The 18846-nt window shown below is 36.9% G+C and overlaps 1 protein-coding gene across 1 annotated transcript in view; it reads right to left on the bottom strand.

Annotated features, from left to right (window-relative positions):
* The window catches only part of PDGFC (platelet derived growth factor C), a 101246-nt gene extending 82687 nt beyond the window's left edge, over positions 1 to 18559 (bottom strand). Inside the window, exon 1 of the mRNA XM_053460390.1 lies at positions 18104 to 18559. Within this exon, the coding sequence (XP_053316365.1) occupies positions 18104 to 18227 (124 nt within the window). The 5' untranslated portion in view covers positions 18228 to 18559. The remainder of the gene's footprint in view (positions 1 to 18103) is intronic.
* Between the last annotated feature and the right edge of the window lie 287 nt (positions 18560 to 18846).

Genomic DNA, 18846 nt, shown 5'->3' with positions numbered 1-18846 from the left:
ACATAGTAACCTTGCTTCTACGAGACAAGCATATATTTGTGAAGCCAATGAACGCAATTCATCATAGGGATTATTCAGATGCAATATGTATGATAATTTTTTATAATAAGTATAATAATGACAAGCATTACAGAATGTTTAAGTGATCTTCGTTGGTTGAATGTTGTATATGAATGATCCTTCTACATGTGTAAGAGTCAGTATTTTTCAGCTTTATTTTAGAGGCTAAGTATGGAATAAACATGCCCCACTCTTCTCACATAGGAATGGCACTGTATAAAGAGGAATATAATATAAACATTGGCAGGTAATGCCAGTCTCTGCTTAGCACAACAACAAGGCTACAATGGCAAAAAGTTTAAATTAATACATTAGCCTATATCGCTTTCCAATCACATGTACTGGAACGTTTCAAGAAAAGTATAGTGTTTTAATCAAAGCAATACAATGGAGGGGATTTTAATGCCTTTTTTTCAAAAGCATTTGAGAAGAAAAAATGATGGAAACCATGGTAATTTGAAACAATTTAAGTAGTTTAATGTAACACAATATCAATAGAAAAGTTAAAAACCAGTCCTTATGAGAAATAATACGTAAAACACAGATATGTTTGGTGCACAAACATCAGCCGGAACACTAGGGCCACCTATAGGGATCCTGGCTCCCTAGGTAAATGATGTCTTAACACTGCCGTCCTGCATACACTTGCTTTCTAACACAAATGAGAACGCCTTACAGATCTGTCACTCAGGCAGCTGCCTTGTTTGTTTATACGATGAGCCATGTCCTATATTTTACACAAATCTAAATATGTAAATAAGCCAAAAGGCCCGGGAAGAAATCAGTCCGAGTGCCTGCAAGCCTTGGGTGCATTACCAGTCCAAAAAGTCCCTTAGGGAACATTTTTCCTGAAATGTAAACAAACTACAAAATGAGTTCATTAAAATGGAAAAAACCTTATTTCACTAAAACGAAAATGTGTGGTCTGTTATCACCGCTAGTTCTATGCTTCTGATCAAAGAAGCTTGCATCATAGATACACAGTGTATGTAACTGGCTAACACGTATACAGAAAGGGCGGTTCAGGAGAGAGGGTCACTATTAGCACATTTCCATAAAAACAGTGGAGCATCCTTTCCCGACATCATCTATTCAAGAAAATGTTATACTATTTATAAAGAAATATCTTTAATATGAGATACATGTGCCCATCCTTGTGGTTTTTTGTTGTTATTATTATTAATATTATTATTATTATTATTTTCAAAGTAAAGGAATAAAATTAAGCTTTAAAATTAAAAAAAAAACTTTGGTACAATATAAATAGCAACAGAACAGTATGTCAGGGACGTAATTTGCCAACGTAGCATGCAGGCACTTGCTAAGAAAAATGTACGCCACTAGACAAAGAATGAATAGGTTCCTATTAAAAGGAATTCAGCAGAGTCTAGCACTTCTCACTATACAAGTTAGTCATTGAAAGCAATTAAAAAACATACCCTTTCTTGCAAAACAAAAAAAAGTTTTGCATTTTAAAACTAGCTTCAGGAAATTATTAATGAGAGGTGAGGAGGTTAAACAGCTGTCTGTGAATATTAGCTACATAAGAACTCAATTTAGGATAAAATTATTTGAAAAATATACTATTTTTCCTATTACCGGAGTACCCTAGAACAGCCATCCTGTTATTTCCAAACTGGTATTTATTTACTGCTGACTGGTTATTAGGTTTTCACAGTTTTCTAACCTTTTTAAGTCCTCAGCATAGTTTGTACTTGTTATGTTCAACATGTAATTGTTTTTGTACGCATGCCGATTTAAGACGACAGAGAAAACTATACGTGACCTAGAGCAAAAAAGTCTGCATTATAATTATGGATATGTCATTGTTGATCTGACGGCTAAAAGACATTGAACCTCATTTGGTTGAGATTTTTGTTTGGGTTGACAGGCTGTGATTAATGTTTTTTGCTGCTATGTCTTGCAGAAAGGATAAACATGTACTGTTTAACAAGCCCCAGAAGTAGCAGGTCACGATATTGAGCTGTGTATTTGAAAAGTAACCGGAATATGGGGACAGAGCACACTTCAAAGGCAAGTAAAAAAAATGGATCTCAGGATCTCAGTTCTTGAGTCTTTATATATATATATATATATATGAGAGAGAGAGAGAGAGAGAGAGAGAGAGAGAGAGAGAGAGAGAGAGAGAGAGAGAGAGAGATGGGGTGGAGACAAAGACAGAGAGAGAAAAAGAGAAAAATGTAAGAAGTAGCATAGAGAAGGTTTAGTTAATAATATGATGAGAAAAGAACATAAAATGAGGAGATTAAGGAGGCGGATGAAAGAGGTAGAGCTCAAGATCTATGTTAGTGAATAGAGTGGCATCACATCACTTTCGTAGCATTTAGCAATAAATAAAGGTCAGCCAGGAGCTGAATATGGGTGGTCTACCAACAACATTTCACCGCTTCTGCCTTCAGAGCAAGAAACAATAGTTCAAGGATCAGAGACAACCAATTCTAACTAAAAAAAAACCTCCCTGAATATTTGGAATGTTAATGTCTCTTCGAAATTATCTCCCCAAAGCCTTTATTTCAGTATAAAACCAAAACATCCGGTCCCATTATAGTATCCAATATGCCCACATATAGAAATCACATCCACATAATCTTCACATTAATGGGTACTAGAAAACCATCAACTAATTAATTTCAGTTGCCAAGATCAGCTCACCATTTTGCTTTCACTAAAATGATATCAAATGATCTAGTCCAAAGGAACTCATTTAATCTCAACATTTTTGTTTAAATTCATGCTGCTATACCTGAAATATTTCTTTATTTTAGATGTATTTACTACAGTTCTCTCGTAGGATAGACCAGTCACCTTTCCAGACCTGAAACAGTTTTTGGGTAATCGGCTATCCTTCTACTCTTGCTCTATAAGGAATGGTGTATTTAAGATGGGTACTGCCATTGGCCTTACCCATGGCAGTGTGTATCTCTGCACCTGCCATTCTCTCTGCGAAGTACCAGGGTGTGAGATCATACCCCAGCATTCTGCCCCAGCATTCTGCCCCAGAAGGACATGTTGTACCAGCCTGTTTATTTTAGACCTGATAAGGAACAGATGATTGTTATTATGTCCTTATGTGTAAAACCATAGAATTCATAAAGGGTGTACTTTCTTTTTCACACAACTGTATGTCTGTATGTGGTAATATCACAATAAAGCAAACGAAATGATCCAATGGAAATCGACCTTTGTAATTACCCTACTTTCTATCCTAATTGTCAGGCATCTGTTTTCCTAATAAACTACTACATGAAATCAGTTCACTTGATCGCTATAACAAAAGGACATTGTGTTAATGCATTGTATCGATAACATCAAACCACTTTTCCTGCAGATGGCCGTTAACTCTTTGACCTTTGTTTTACATTTCGTCTAACTTTTCTTTAACATTGTTCTGTTTGCTGATATCCATAAAATTCAAAGAAAAGATAACCTAGTGATACTGAAACTTCAAAAGTGAATCCATTTTGCATGAACTCCAATGCATTTTACTGAATGCATGCATTCTTTATTTATGTACTTTTGTCTCCTTTAACCCCTTTGCTGGTGTTCTCTACTGAAATCAGGAAGTGTAATGAGCAAGCATTCTTCTTCGGCATGCCCAGTAGCACTCCCTTTGAAGTCAATGCGACCTGCTTTCCCATTAAAATAAATGGTGGTAGAGTGCTGAGATGTTAAAGGAGTTTATTTTGCTAACTCCAATAACTGTCCAATGAAAAATGGACTACAATATGCCTTTAACATGACTGAAGTGGCGTCTTAAACAAATTGAGAATTCAGTTGATGGAAAACAGAAGGAAGCTGCGAGATAATCGGCGATTTGTAAAGATGTGGATCCACCTAAGTGTTGTAAGGAATACCCCAGTCCTTAGCATTGGTTGAACTTTTTAGTTTTTGGGTAACCTCATTGCCATACTTGAGATCTCTCTGAGTTTGACACCAATGATGTTACCGAACTCAACTCAGCTCTCATATCTTCTATATTGCAAGAAGGTAAACATTGGATATTTTAACATATAATACAATGAAATAATCATTTTTTTTTAATTTTTGTATTTTATTTACCTTTGGAGCTGCCCTAGCCCCAACCCAGTCCAGCTCCCCCAGTCGTCCCCTCCGAGGCAACCATCTTCACGTCATATCCTGGCACTCTGTGCCTTAGAGGTATACAAGGCCTTTTAATGCAGTATACGGATGCTGTACTGTGCGGGCTTAGCCTTCATAATTTAATTGGTCTGGTTGGGGAGAACAGAGATCTACCCTGTAACCAGCCCATTGAGGAAGTGGTGCTTCTCCTGGAGTTCCCTGGGTCAACACATGTATCCTCCGGGCCGCGGGAGCTTGAAACCCCCACACTCTCCACCCATTTCCCTCAATTTCAACCCACTGACATCAGTAGGAACACTCCCCGATATCAATGGGACACCCCCCCCTCATCATCAGCGGCCGCATCCCACAAGGGAAGGCTCCAGGTAGCCGGAGCCCAGAATTTCCCAAGTATGCTGATCACCAAAGAGGGTAATCTGTCCCCTGAACCTGCCACCCTAGGATACATCACAGTCCACATGCCTTCCAATTCTGGGACTGACAGCTCATTGGTAACAAAGCAGAACATGTTTGCTCCTAGTAGAGAGAAAAAGAGTACTTATTTAGTTATGGCGTTAAAGACTGAATGTATGGCTTTCTTGTGAAGCGCAGAAAACTGCATAATTTATATCAGGGGTCCAAACTTGTATGGTTTGAATCTCTTAACTACTTTTTAAATTATTTTTGGCTCAACTTCAGGTTTAAATTTAACAAAGCACATGGGTAATCACTAAATATGAAAAAAAAAAAAATCACATATAAATGTTTAAATTTACCAGGTACTAAATGTCTAGAAACTCAGCAGACCAAGTGTGTACATATGTAAATACAACCAGTATGGTTTTAATCTTTCTCCTTTCCTACACTGTGCACTTTAGAGCCTAACACATCACATGTGCTTATTCTAGAACTTTCCCTGTGGATTATGCTTCTGTTTTGTCCAGATGCCAGAACGGAGAAGTATAGTTGTACAAGACAGCAGAACCATATCAACTTAAGTACAATAAAGAAATTCAGAATGATTTCTGTTTTGGCAGATGAAATTAAGAACGCACCACCCAAAGACAATCCACAGTGGTGAAGTTAAAACATTCAACACAAAACAGTTAATTTACTTTTAAAATATTTTGAGCTATTATACCTTCTGCGCAGGAAACAGCATGTAGCAAACTACAGACGTTATTATTATAAGATATCCTGACTTCATATTCAACTCACCTTTTTTTTTTGTTAGTAAAGAACAAAAAACTGTTACGTGGATTTTCATTGAGGTGCTGTCAGGTCAAAAATGAAAAAAAAAAATCTTGAAACTTTGCAGACACTTATTGTATATGCAGACCACCCAGATTTGTCTCGTTTGAGTTGTTGAAAAATGCACTGGATATGGAAGCGACTACGGAGGTTTGCTAGGAAACTATGTCACTTTTATAGACACAATAATTAGCACATTCTGTCCCAATGACAGGTGGGTAGACACTGTAGTGTAGTGTGTAAGAAAAATTAAGAGGCTTTGAAACACAGAGTTCTTGGTACACATTTGTAATGATGACCGATTCGACTGCAGCTGTACATTAATTACAATTAAATGTTGAAATATTGCCACTGCAAGTATTTACTTTTAGCAAACAGGCAGAAAGAATATACACTTTATGGAGTGTTAGTAAAAGCACCGGCATATAAGTGGAGCCACCCCAAGAGAATACTCAAATTCTTCCTAGGGTCAGGTTAAGTAGGTAGAAGAAGTCTCACTTGTACATTCAAACAATGAAAGACCTCTGATGAAGGCAGCTGCCCTGCTACAAAATAGAAAAGCCCAGTTTGCCATCCATGTATGTTATACATGGCTAGCACTGTATGGGTTGATGAGCAGGTATATGTATAACCTTCTAAAAATGGGCCAATTTTCTTTTTTCAAAGAATCTTTAGGTTGGACGTAGGTCTATGTGGTTTTTGTTTAACAGGGGGCCAAAGACTATCTGGCCAAGATGAGACACTTTTAGATACTGACACTGGTGGATGCAATTGTGATTTATTTTTATAGACTATATGGCAATATTACATCAATTTCAGCATTGAAAAGTGGCCACATAGTGAATTATAAGAAAATGCAAAAACATTTTTATACAGCGTTTATTTTATATGTAAAGTCCCTAGAGCAATTAGGACACTACCACCTGTCTATGACATAAACGGCTTGAGTAGGCTTTAGGTGGAATTTGGTATTATTGCAGATTTTCTTCTTATCTGGCAAAGGGCCCTTGTGGCATCTTCTGGTCATATGCAAGGACCTGTACTTGCCCGCTGGCTCAGTTTCTTTTTGTCTAAGGCCTAGTTTCACTGTCTCACCCCCATTTATTGAGGGTAAAGAGAGATCTATTCACTCTTTGCCGAACGGGATACACTTCATGCTACGGATGCTTCTTGGGCGGCATTTACATTTTTATTTTGCCAAATAAACAGCTTTATGAACTAAAACAAATGTGTGTTCATCATGTTACAGGATCCTTTTAACTTAATTTTCTTTATCACACTTTCTTTGTACTGAAGGATTGTTAATGTACGCTGTGATCAACAAGTTGTTATATAATTGACATGCTTTTGCCATGGCTGATCACAGTAGATATTACAGAAAAAGTGTCTAATATCTAGTCCTTGTCAAGTAAAACATAAGACTCTCTGTTAGCAGCTTTGCTGTTGTGGTATGTTCTGGCATTGACCCATATTCACTCAAGTAAACTAGAAGTGGATTATTTCAAGACAAGCCCAGACATGCAGAGACCCAGAAGGAAAACTCTGTAATTATGATCCTGATTTTATGGCGTGGTACTGTAGTAGTATCCCATGATGATGTAATATCTAGTGATGTAAGAAATATTCTTGGACTGTATCATACATTAACCCTATTTTCTCATCGCATGCCTACTTCTTTTTTTGCGAAGGGACTTTTCTGTGTTGGACCCTTTGCCTTGTGGACAGAATGATTAAGGCCAAAAAAATCTGTTTTGTTCCATTCAGAAGCCACAAAAATAGCTCTAAAGCCAAAAAAAGTCAGCTTTGACATATAAACTTTCGTGCAAGTAATGTTTTGACTATAGAATTCTAAAATATACATCAAACCCTTAATTCTAGACTGCAAATATACACCCTTCACGCACAAAAAAGGGAAAGTTCTACTAAATGACTTAATATGTTTTCACGGCTATGTAGTTTTTTATGATTTCTCCATAAAGAGACCATTACATGCATTACATTTATTTTGCTTTAGAGTGTTTGAAATAGTCCCAGAACCACAAGTAAGTCACACAGCCTTACCTCAGAAGGCCGCAGCCTCGTATAATCCACCGCTGCCAGTAAAAAAAAAATAATAATCTGAAAACACTGTTTGTAGTCTGGAGACATCATACCTACTTAAAACGCTTAAAGGTTTTCTGGGGCCTTAATAGTGCCGCGTAAGTCGTTCAGCTGCATCATAAAATGAGCACGACGTTTCCTTTGATCAGACAAATGACACTCCTAAATAAAGACTTGCATGTCTAATCATTTGAGGTTCTCAGAGGTTATTATACAGCTTTAGAAGTACAGAGAGCTAAGGTGAAAAATATGAAATCCATGCATCTGGCATATCAAAGGCGATCACACAGAAAGCCAGTTTGTCATGCAAACTAACACGAGGATCAGAAACAAAAGAAAAATATTTTCACTTAACTCTGGCTTAGCCTTTCAGGGAGACCTTGCCTTTGACACTAAAGAGCTATGCGTTTTATAATTTATCTACAGTTGGAAACTTATTAACCTTTACGCAGCCATTGGATGACTGAATTTGGCATTATATGAATAAATATCGAAGCAGGTTTCGGTTCAACGGGGATTAAAAAAGAATACTGCAATATTAGGTAAAAGGCAGTACTATAACACAACTTTATAGTATGATGATGCTAGATGTGATGGCAGGGTGGTGCTCTCTATATAAATCAGCAACTTATATCTTATTGCATCATGTTTTGCAAAGCAAAAACCACATAGTAATTTACTTTGCTGACACGTTTCCAGACATACATTGATACAGAGTAAAGTAAAAAAAATCAATTTTCAATCTTTTCCATTTTTTTTGTCTGCTTGAAAAGGATTGGAAGGACAAGGAACCTCTTTTTCATACATTGCATTGTGATTGTTTACAGCTGTGATTTGGAGAATATATTTCATTTATTTGTATGAGGTATTAGTATGTGTCAAAATTTGCTCACTCAGTTTAACTTCATCCACTTGCTGTCAACAACTCTACTTACAAATATATTTTAAGTCCATATACTTCCCTCCCTTAGAGACACTATATTCCCCATTATTGTGTCTGATGTTCCATTCAAGGAAAATGATATGTATATATATATATATATATATATATATATATATATATATATATATATATATATATATATATATATATAATGTATATTGTAATGGGATCTATTATTAAGAATTTGATCCTTAAAAAACTATGGTTTTTGTCACAGTGCCAAATTTAAAAACAGGAAGGATTAAGGATTGGATTGTAAGTGCTCTATGGCCCAAGAGGGCTTTAGTGGTTTTAGGAGATATCCTTATGGGATGCATTCTTCAAAGTATGGCTTTACCCCTGGCACCATGACATGCTGCACATATATGGATAGTTGGCAAGATATCCAGACAGTATGGCCTATAGCAATCAGTTCAGTTACATTTCTGTTCCCCATGTAACAAAAGAAAACGAAGCAGATTTTTGAGAGCTAAGATCATTTCTTCTCTTAACTGTTTTCACTTTGACCCCCCCCCCGCTGTGTTTTTTGATAACTTACTAGGGCCTAGTGCTAACTTTGCCTGTTCTTCAAATATGTATACACGCCTCCGGGTTTAGACACTCACTCATCAGATACCATGAATCCTCAATACACAAGAAGCGGGTGAGCAAAGCACAACATGCCGGATACCAGATGTCCTTATACATGCAAGGACCAAAGCACTGAAGAGACGTGGCTCAGATCTACCTCACCGCTTTTTATGCCAGCTCTCCTATACATTGGATCATGTAACTATAGTTATTGGAAGAAAGGAAACGGATGTCAGACGCGTTTCGTTTTGTTTATCCACATCTTGTGTATTAAAGATTTTGGGTATCTGATGAGTTCGCAAAGCCCATGGCTTGGATTTGATACCTCCACAGCCAGGTATCTTGAACGACAAAACCAAGGACTTATTAAGGTTTGAGTCTTCATCAGGTGTACATCAGGAAAAACAGGCAGACTAGTTGGACCAAATGGTTCTTATCTGTCATCAAATCCAGTTTTTAAGCATCTGAGCTATAACAATTACACAGGACTAAGCTGTCACATGTTCAGTTCCTGGGGTAAACGAGTATTGAAAAACGTATTTACATTTGACATTTGAACAAGTGGACCCAAAATAGGGCCTCTGTCCAGGATCCAGTTTTGTATCAAGTTATTGTGTCAGAGATCTATTACCCAACAAACTAATAAAGGTCAGGCTTTCTTTACGAGGAATTACTCTTATTTGTCAAGTCTTTAGTTTATATATAAAATACTTGCTAAGTAGTATAATGTTGGTAGCCAAATTGTTCATAACCATGGAATCAAAAATTGGACGCATCCCTTGGCTGATACATCCTTTCATAAATCTGTGGCTTACACATAATCAACGTACGCTCGACTAAGGGAACCAGAGATATGGTTGTGATTTCTAAACTTAAAGTGTTATTAACTAAGTAACTTTATTCTGTGTAGAATAAAAGCCAAATGTATAAAAGTGCATTTCTGTAAAACCCTTGCTTACCCTGCAATAACAAAGAATGTAGTAGAAAATAAATTTCATGGAAGAAGTATATGGTAATCAAAATCAGAGCCCTATATTGTAAGTACGGAATGCAAAAATATATATTTTCTGATATGAACAGAAGATTTTTTTTCTAATGTTTTATGTAATTAAATATTTTTGAATATTATTTGAAACTAAATTCTTAGGACTTTTTTTTATTCAGATTAATTATTTTTTTCTGGTGCTAATTATTTTCTAACACTTTTGTAAAAGTCACCCAAGGTACATATTTGATAAGTTGTAGATGCAGTGATAATCACGGAAAGATGTACTGGCAATTACTATGAAGCACAAGGGAAATAATAGCTTCTTAAATTAGCATTGATCAAATGATGTGTGATAATGAGGAAACATCAGTGCAAAAGATTAACATGCATTTTCCTGAACTTGCTATGTGGAATATTAGGCTCAGCACGTAGACAAACCTCCTTCAGACTTCGTTCAGACATGTTATTGTCTGTAGCCTGTACTTGTAAAAAGTTACTTTAAATAGAAAGGTTATGTATGTCAGCATTACCAAAACTGAGGTGTGCTGATTTGATTTGAAGTCATAGCATTATTTTAAGCACCATTAATATTCTTTAGACTTGCTTTAACCTTTAAATATAGCCTAATGCAAATATATTTATATTTCTGTCAGTCTGCATTGTTTTTTCAAAACTTCAAAATGTCTTCTGGTGGTGACAAATACTGTATATGTATTCTAGCATTTGTCCATCATTAAAATTATGTTCACTTTTTTCTTCTCCCTCTTTATCCTTTATTTCTTCTTTCACACCCTCTTTGTTATGTCTGCTCCTCTCCTTTCACTCTCTCCCTTCTAAATTTAAAAACGCTTGGCCCCAGCTGTCGGAGGGGAGACCAGCCGGCCATCATTTCACAGCCTGATCTCTGTCCACCCGCAGGGATTATGCCTGCTGGTGTGAAAAGGGTGTGGGTCAGAGCACAGTGGAGCTGTACGGGGCTGGTCAAAACACTTGTCCTTGTAGACCGAGTTGATGGTGACATAGCTACTTTATATATTAGATATGTTTGGACACAGGCCTGAGCTTCCAAATGTGGTCCTGTCTACAGCACCTATTGTTAATGAGACATAAAAAAGCAAACGAAAAAGGACCCGACTAAGGCAAAGATGGGTCCCAAAAGTTGATTTTTTTCAAAGAGGAACTGGTGTATGTTGTAGAGTCCCAGAAGAGTGATATGTCTGTTCACTGTGTGTGGAGCGTTACACCCAGTTGTATAGGGAAAATAAGATCATTATACCCTTAAAAACAGGAATGAAGGTTTTGGACAACATCACTAGAAACCATTTTTAATCCATTAATTAACTAATTCAACCATAAAGGTCATAAATACAGACTGCTAATTGCTAAAATTTGTACTGACTTGCAGATGCCATCACACAAATCTAAACTCTAAATCACCTCAGGTCTAATTGGATCTTTCAGACAGTCGTTCACTTGCTGATTAAAGCTGAAATGTGAGAGGAAGGAAATTAACTCCACTGGAGAACATATTCAACAACTTTACAAAAAACAAATGATTTCTGGACATCTGTTATCATAAGCACATAACTTTTTCCAGAGGCTGACATGTTATATCTTATTTTAAAGTTGCCACTATCTGATTAAAAGTCTGTACCTGCAAGTTCACATGAATTAGAATCAGTGGCTAATGTTGATCAGGAACACAAGATCCTTTCTGGCTTTGTACTGGGCAGTAACGTGAGCAGAGGAAAAAACTAGAACTCTGTCATGAAGTGGTGTATTCTCACATAAAGAAGGGGAACAAATTCGCTATTGGGCTTACTCAATGGGTTGGCTCTGATCTCCCTTGAAACTGGCCCAGTTACACTATGGAGGCTGTGCTCCCTTGTCTGGTTGGCTTGGCCAGCACAACATGTGTTATGCGTGCCATGCATCCTTAAGAGGATATGACATCATATCCCACAACTCAACAGAGAGGACAGTGGTACAGAGGAATGTGCTAGTGGCTGTGGCACTGCCTTGGGTCAGATCTAGGGTAGCCCAAGCCTAAATATACTGTACCACTACTCTTATGCAACACATTATAAACACTGTATATTATTATTCAAAATAGTGGGCAGCTGAACGTTTTATATAATGGGTAGTTAGCAAAACACACTGCAGCTGTTTGATTGTATAATCACTGTTGACAAAAAATCTGACAAAAAGCCTTTGTTTCCCACCAGTGCCAACACAAACGAAGCTCAGTCCTCAATAGATTCACAGTCATAGAAAGCAAAGCAAAAAGTGATCTGCTATTCTATTGTAGTTGAAGATAACCCATGATGAACTGAACTTTATGGCTGGTAATTTGAAACCTACTTATAGACTAGTGTTGTCTTGGATTGCAAACCACTGAAAACCATAGGGCTCTATGTAAGTCCAACTTGTTATGTTATGAATTGTACAGATCTGCAGAATAAGATGGCACTAAATAAACAAATAAATCAAATTCTATGTTTAATATAATGAATCTCTTCAACTAAGTCTGTCTCAAATATCCTCATCTGTCCTAAGCTTTATTAGATAAGTTAGGGTAAATAACCATCCAGGTGATGGAATGCTTCAGATTTCCACTGGCACCATTCTTTTTTACCTGAATATATTAGACACATCCATTTCTGTTTGTAATGGATGGTTAAGGTCAGCATCACCATAGAGGTAACCATTGCAGTTGCTTAGAGGGCTGAGCTGTTTGAGGTTCTCTACAATATTTGTAAGCAGGGTCATGCAGAGTCAATTATAAAGTAGGCTATTTAAGGAAACAATACATCTCTAGGACAATAATAGTGTTCTAAGGGTAGATATCATTGGGTGTAACGAGTACAGAAAATTGATAGCCCGTTTGCAAATGGACCTAGATGTTTCACTCATTGTCAGAAGTCTAATGAAGTCTCAAATGTTTGTCACCAAATGCTTTAATTTGTGCACTTCTCATGTGAGCCCATCATTACTTTTTTACATTAGTGTTTAGAAACGTGCCAAAAATATTTTATTTTCACTTAAAGGGATTGGAAAGGTAAACATCTCAGATGTAGTACATGCTAAAACTAAAATATTAATGCAAAGAATGCTGTTCACTGCAATTCACTTTTATCCATAAATTACAGCACTTACCAGTTTGAATATGATATTCCATAGAATAACAGAAGTTTTTAGAAAAGTGAAACTCAAATTCTATAACATTTGATATACCAAGCACCCGTAGTTTTCTTCAGAGTCGTTTTCAATTAAAACACAGTTTTATGCCCAAACCAATGCACAATCTGTGCCTGTTAACTATAAAACATTTTAATTAGGCAGAAAACTTGACATGGTAATCATATTAGCGGATCGCTCAGTTATCCTACTGTGAATGAGTCTTTTCTAAATAAGACAAACCACTATCTTTTCTGGCAGGTCTAGGAATTTCCTAGTGGTGACAAATGTGTTATTAAGCCCTAAGGTAATAAACTAAACATGAACCTTAATGTTGATATAGCAATTCTCAGTACAAACCAAATGCTTAAAGGCTCCCGGGTCTTATCTCTCGTACATTCCATTCTACATTGCTACAGGGTTGCACATATGCAGACAACTTCTTCTTTTCTTCTGTCTCTTGAGAAAACTGATTCCAGTACGTGCGCCATAATTTCTTTTTCAATGTTTATGAATTAAGAAATACATACAGCACAGCAGCGGTACTAAACATTATGGAGCATGGCATATGTATCCCCATCCAAATGGGGCACATTGGTCCATATGACAACGATATTCATGTTGAAAAGTAGTTAAACTGGTGCAACCACCGTAGAAATCAAATGATTGTTCACCAATAGCTCCTACAATAGCTGTAGCCAACAATAACTCAGCGGAAACAAAGTCATTTCTTCAGAGATCCACAAACAGGTTAACAAATACCGATGAACATTTTATATAGTTTGTCTGTGCTTAATTGTGCTTAAATCTTTTAAACAGTTGAGAATATATATATGTATATATACATCCACACACATACATACATTCTATATATTTCTAATATAAATGTCTTCCAACCTTACCTACTGCTACCAGGAACCTACATTAATGGTGTGTGTTGAGCCCTGCAGCAGTTCACATGGCTAGAAGGTTTTATTTGACTTTTTCTTTTTATCTGTAAATTGAAACCAGTATTCTTTGATTTAGAAAGTTTAAAAAACCCAGTCTCTCGATGGCAGGGCCATAGACGATCTCTTGTCTCAAGTCACCAGCTTCCAGACACTGGAAGGGATATAGGTAAGTGTTGAAAATAGAACCACATGTTGCAGATAATTCTAGCAAGTAAAACACAATCCAGTCGTGGGTGTGGAGATGAATTAGCAAGGGCTTATAAAACACTTCAGGGCACATTATCCTCGTATAACAGTAGTTACACCCAGTGACCTGCAGAAGTATGCTACGTTATTGGGTTTATTTCTCATTTCTGGCTGTACGATGTTCTAAATGGTTCTGGTAGCATTTAGCGTAATTGATTTTCAATAAAGTATTCGTACTATATGTATCTTGTATGTTTTTAGTAGATTAGCTTTGTGGCACATACAACAATCCAATTTCACTAAGATTAATTACTTTTCAAAGTGTAGCCCATGCAAATGTATATTCGGCATAAGAAAGGCTACTTGGATATTTGCATACACAGATATCTTAGACACACACATTTAGCGTGACCTAAAAAATAAATATATTATAACCTGCAGGACAGAACAAAAAGTTTCATGCACATAATGTATCATTCTAGAACTCCGACCTGACTTAATTGCCCTTTTCTAGGGGTATGTCAAAACATTATCACAAATCTGCAGATTGAAATGTGATACCCCTGTGACCTTTTAACATGGTCATAATATGAAAGACACAACTGGCGAGCACAGACATTCAAAGCAGCAAAGCAATTAAAGTATAGAATGCATTCTGAATTGCTAATTTCCTAAAATAACAAATAATTATGATGTAAGTGGAGAGCCCTGCCCTTTGCCCCACCCTACACTATACTACCCTACCAATGTGATTAATAATTATCTTTTATTGTTTTTTTTTTTCATTTTTGCTTTGATGGTGTACATTCCGTCAGTTTTGCACAAGAAACAGGTGGTTTTAAACAGTAGGTAAATATTAAAAAATAATATTCTGTACTTAAGAAGTTTCCCTGAATACCCCAATAACATAATGGAGTTTTGAAATGAAGATCAGAGACCACTCAAGAAGGCAGGTTACTTAGACCTCAAAAGTGCCAGTGAGGCAACCTAAGTCTATAATGTTAACCATCCTACTTCGACCTTCAACGTCTTCTACCGTTCATGCATTATTCACTATATCAGGAAGAGTATAAAAGAAAATGCAGAAAAGAATGAATGAAGATTTAAGTGACGCATGACGTAAACCACTGTAAGGATATTCACCACTACAATCAGTTAAGTGTACATACTTAATACTGTGGCATTGCTGCGACAAAAGTAATTTCTGTTGAGGAAGCCAACCTACCTGCCCTTAGAACGTGAGCAGCGGGAATAGGTAGGGAGGTTCCATGAGGATGGAGAGGAAATTGAACATTGTGATGGGGCTAGAAAGGGAATGGAGCTGAGGATGGGGAAGGAAAGGTCTGAGGAGAAGGATTAATGAGGCTTGGTAGGATGGGGGAGGTATATTAAGGAAGAGGTGGTTTGAAAGAAGCTTTTTTGGGCTTGGCTAACATTAACTTTCCCCATCCTCTCTAGAGGAAACACAGAACTATGACTGCAACCTGTTTCTTGTATTCACCTTAATGCCGAATAGTACCAGGATATAACAAAATACCCATGAAGAAGTTGTACAAGGGATATGTGTCAGTTGATGTTTCATATCCATGCCATCTTCCCAAACTAGGCTCAGTGTGTGTGATTCTAGGCCATAATTAATCACATTCCCAATACGCTATGTCATCTTAACCAGGTTCTGTTACCACTTGATGGAGCAGGAGGACCCTTCAGCCATATCTACCATTGTCCTGCATGTCTCTTAGCCCTACTGCATTCTTGTTATGAAGGCTTCTAGTTTTTTTCATAAACTGACTTCTCACCATGGGTACAATAACTATAAAATAACATCTTAGTTTTGAAACCTATACATCAGTTTATATACTGCATGTAGCTGCCACACTATCCTGCTTTTGCGTGCTCTACGGAGTATGGGCCAGGTTGGGGAGATCAGCCTCTGGACTCCTTTTATCAGGAGATAAAAAAGCCAATGGAGGTCTGTGCTGAAGGCAGAATTCCCTTGTAGCTCCCGCTGCCTCTTTGCGAAGTTCGAACACCTGGAATATTGAGGGATATGACATATCTCAGTGTACATAAAGTCTGGCAGAGGCCCATGGCTGATTTTTGGTTGGTATCCCAAATACCAGATGAAAGCTTCATAGAAAACCTATTGAGCTTTTTGTAACTCTATTTAATGTAATTGGTCTATATTGGTCTACAGCCAGGCACCAATCTGCTTCAAAGGAGGTTCTGCAGCAGCTGAAGAGTTATACTGGACTGACGTACATTTACACGGGGGGATCAGATCTGCCTAACATAATATACGTTTTCTTAAGGAATACGTTATAGACCACCAAAGATCGCTGACAAAATTCAAACATCTGTTTTTATTTTTACATGCTTTTCAAGGCAGGTAAAGAGTAGCTGTATTTTATTAAGCCTACTTGACCTTTCATGAGATCATTTTCCCTGATACATTAACATCAATAAAACAAAAAATTGCAATAATCTTACGTGTTATAGTATGCACCAGGTTTTACATTTTTAACGCTGCAATATTACTAGTCTCAGCCAATGTGTAGCATACCAGCCTGAATTTAATTATACATGTCTGGCACTTCCAATGCATTCAGAAAACCCCCTATAATCTTCATGCTTGAAAAACTTTCTAACTTCAACAAACGTCTACAATGCCATAAAATAATAAGCCATGGGGACACTTAAGCGTAGGTTCAGAGCATACTGTAGACATAAATTCTTTTGCAGCACTATAGAGAGAATTCAAAGGTCATCTTGATCAATTTCTGTCATAACATAGCAGGATTCCCACTTTTTGTTTGATCAGTTTTCTTTGGTCCTCCATGGTAAAGTCTGATTAGAGATTGATCCCTGCGTTGGTCTTTGATCACGATCTCTGGCAGCGTGCAGGTGCCATATGTCAACACATTTCCAAGCAGCATGCAGCAACAATATCAGGCTCTCTCTCTAACAGCTCCAGTACAAGTGATAAAGAAGTGCGAGGTGCGTTTAATCTTTAGAAGAAATTAACCCATTCTTTGTTTCACGGTTCCTAACCTAATGAAAACCACAAAACGTACGTTCATGTACACAAATAAAATGCTTTAAGACCCTTTGATTTTGTTTCCTGAAGCAAAGGTAAACATTGAGGCTTCACACGGTGAGTGTTTTCGTGCCAAACCCTTACCACAAACATCATACGCAATGGTAGAATTAGATCAGCACTTAATTTTACTTTTCCAACTTAATGCACTTATTATTCACTCTACACAAAAAAAAATAGAATTTAGAATCTAAAATCAACAGGACAAGCTTCTTAGAACCTGAATAATGTCAATCGAGTGGAGTTCGAAGGATCAGTAAATGAGACTACCTGAAGCAGCCAGGCTGTATGAAAGAAGTCTTTCTGTTGACTTGCTTACATTTAGCCCCTGGGATCGTTCAGTTGAGGATTTTCTAAACATTTCAGGTACGCTTGAAAGCTGAAAGTAATTCTAATTTCCTATGTAAGATTAGCTTGTTTCCAGCATAGAAAGAAATAGAAGCCATTCACAAGTTCAAAACCGCAAACGGATCTAGGTCTAGAGGCACAAATATAATTTAGGTTAAAAGGGAAAGAGAGTTTATTTTCTTACCACTCAATATTGACGTTCTTTTGTATATATTTTTGCGGTGCCTGGTTAGACTGAACCTTGCATGCCCGTACCACATCACTTGCAGCAGAAGTATATGATTAAGCCAACTTGTAAACTTTTTTTTCTTAAAAGACATATAAATCCTTACCATTTTGTTCCTTGGCATTTCCATAGTGAAACTTGCTGTTCAAATTGGATTCAGCTTGTACTCCATGTAGCCGGGAGTCCAGGCTAAAAGTCAGGACTCTGATGAGAAGTACCAAGAGGATCATTTGGATGAATGGGAGGTGAGCAAAAACACTTAATAGCACTTGAGATTTGCAAGTTCAAAGTTAACCTCAGCAGCAGAAGTGCATGATAACTGCACCACTTACAAGAAAGCTCTGAGCCTGTTTTGGCAACATTGGTAGCAGATAATCACGGGGTAGATCCCTCATAATCCCATGAAAAGACAACTCTTTTCCGATATTGTGTTTCTTTTCTTCCTCCAGTGTGAAACTCAAAATATGATAAAGTAATCAAATCCAGTTTTAAAATCCAGCTGGCAAAATTGCTTAAAAAGAAAACCTTTTGAAAGTGAAGCTGGGCAAAAAAAAAATTAAAATAAAAATATATTGTTTTCCAAGAAGTCCACTTCAATTTTAAACGAGAAAAAAGAATAAAAAGTTACATGATAATAAAATGTAAAGAATTATGTTTAAGATGCTAGTGTCTATTTTCAAAAAAAAAAAAAAAGAACTTACTAATAAAATTAAGTTTTAAGTAAGTAAGCAATCCAGACAGAAGTAACTGTTATGAAAAGAAATATTGCTATGTTTGCTAAGAGAAAGCCTGATTCTATAGCAAGACTCCCTGCGGGAAAACAATGTGATAGTCAGCAAATGTGTCCCC

This window comes from Spea bombifrons, chromosome 1, assembly GCF_027358695.1.
Source record: "Spea bombifrons isolate aSpeBom1 chromosome 1, aSpeBom1.2.pri, whole genome shotgun sequence".
In the NCBI taxonomy this organism is placed as follows: Eukaryota; Metazoa; Chordata; class Amphibia; order Anura; family Pelobatidae; genus Spea; species Spea bombifrons.
Note: the sequence above shows the minus strand (reverse complement) of the source record. Positions and strands in the feature narration are given on the sequence as shown.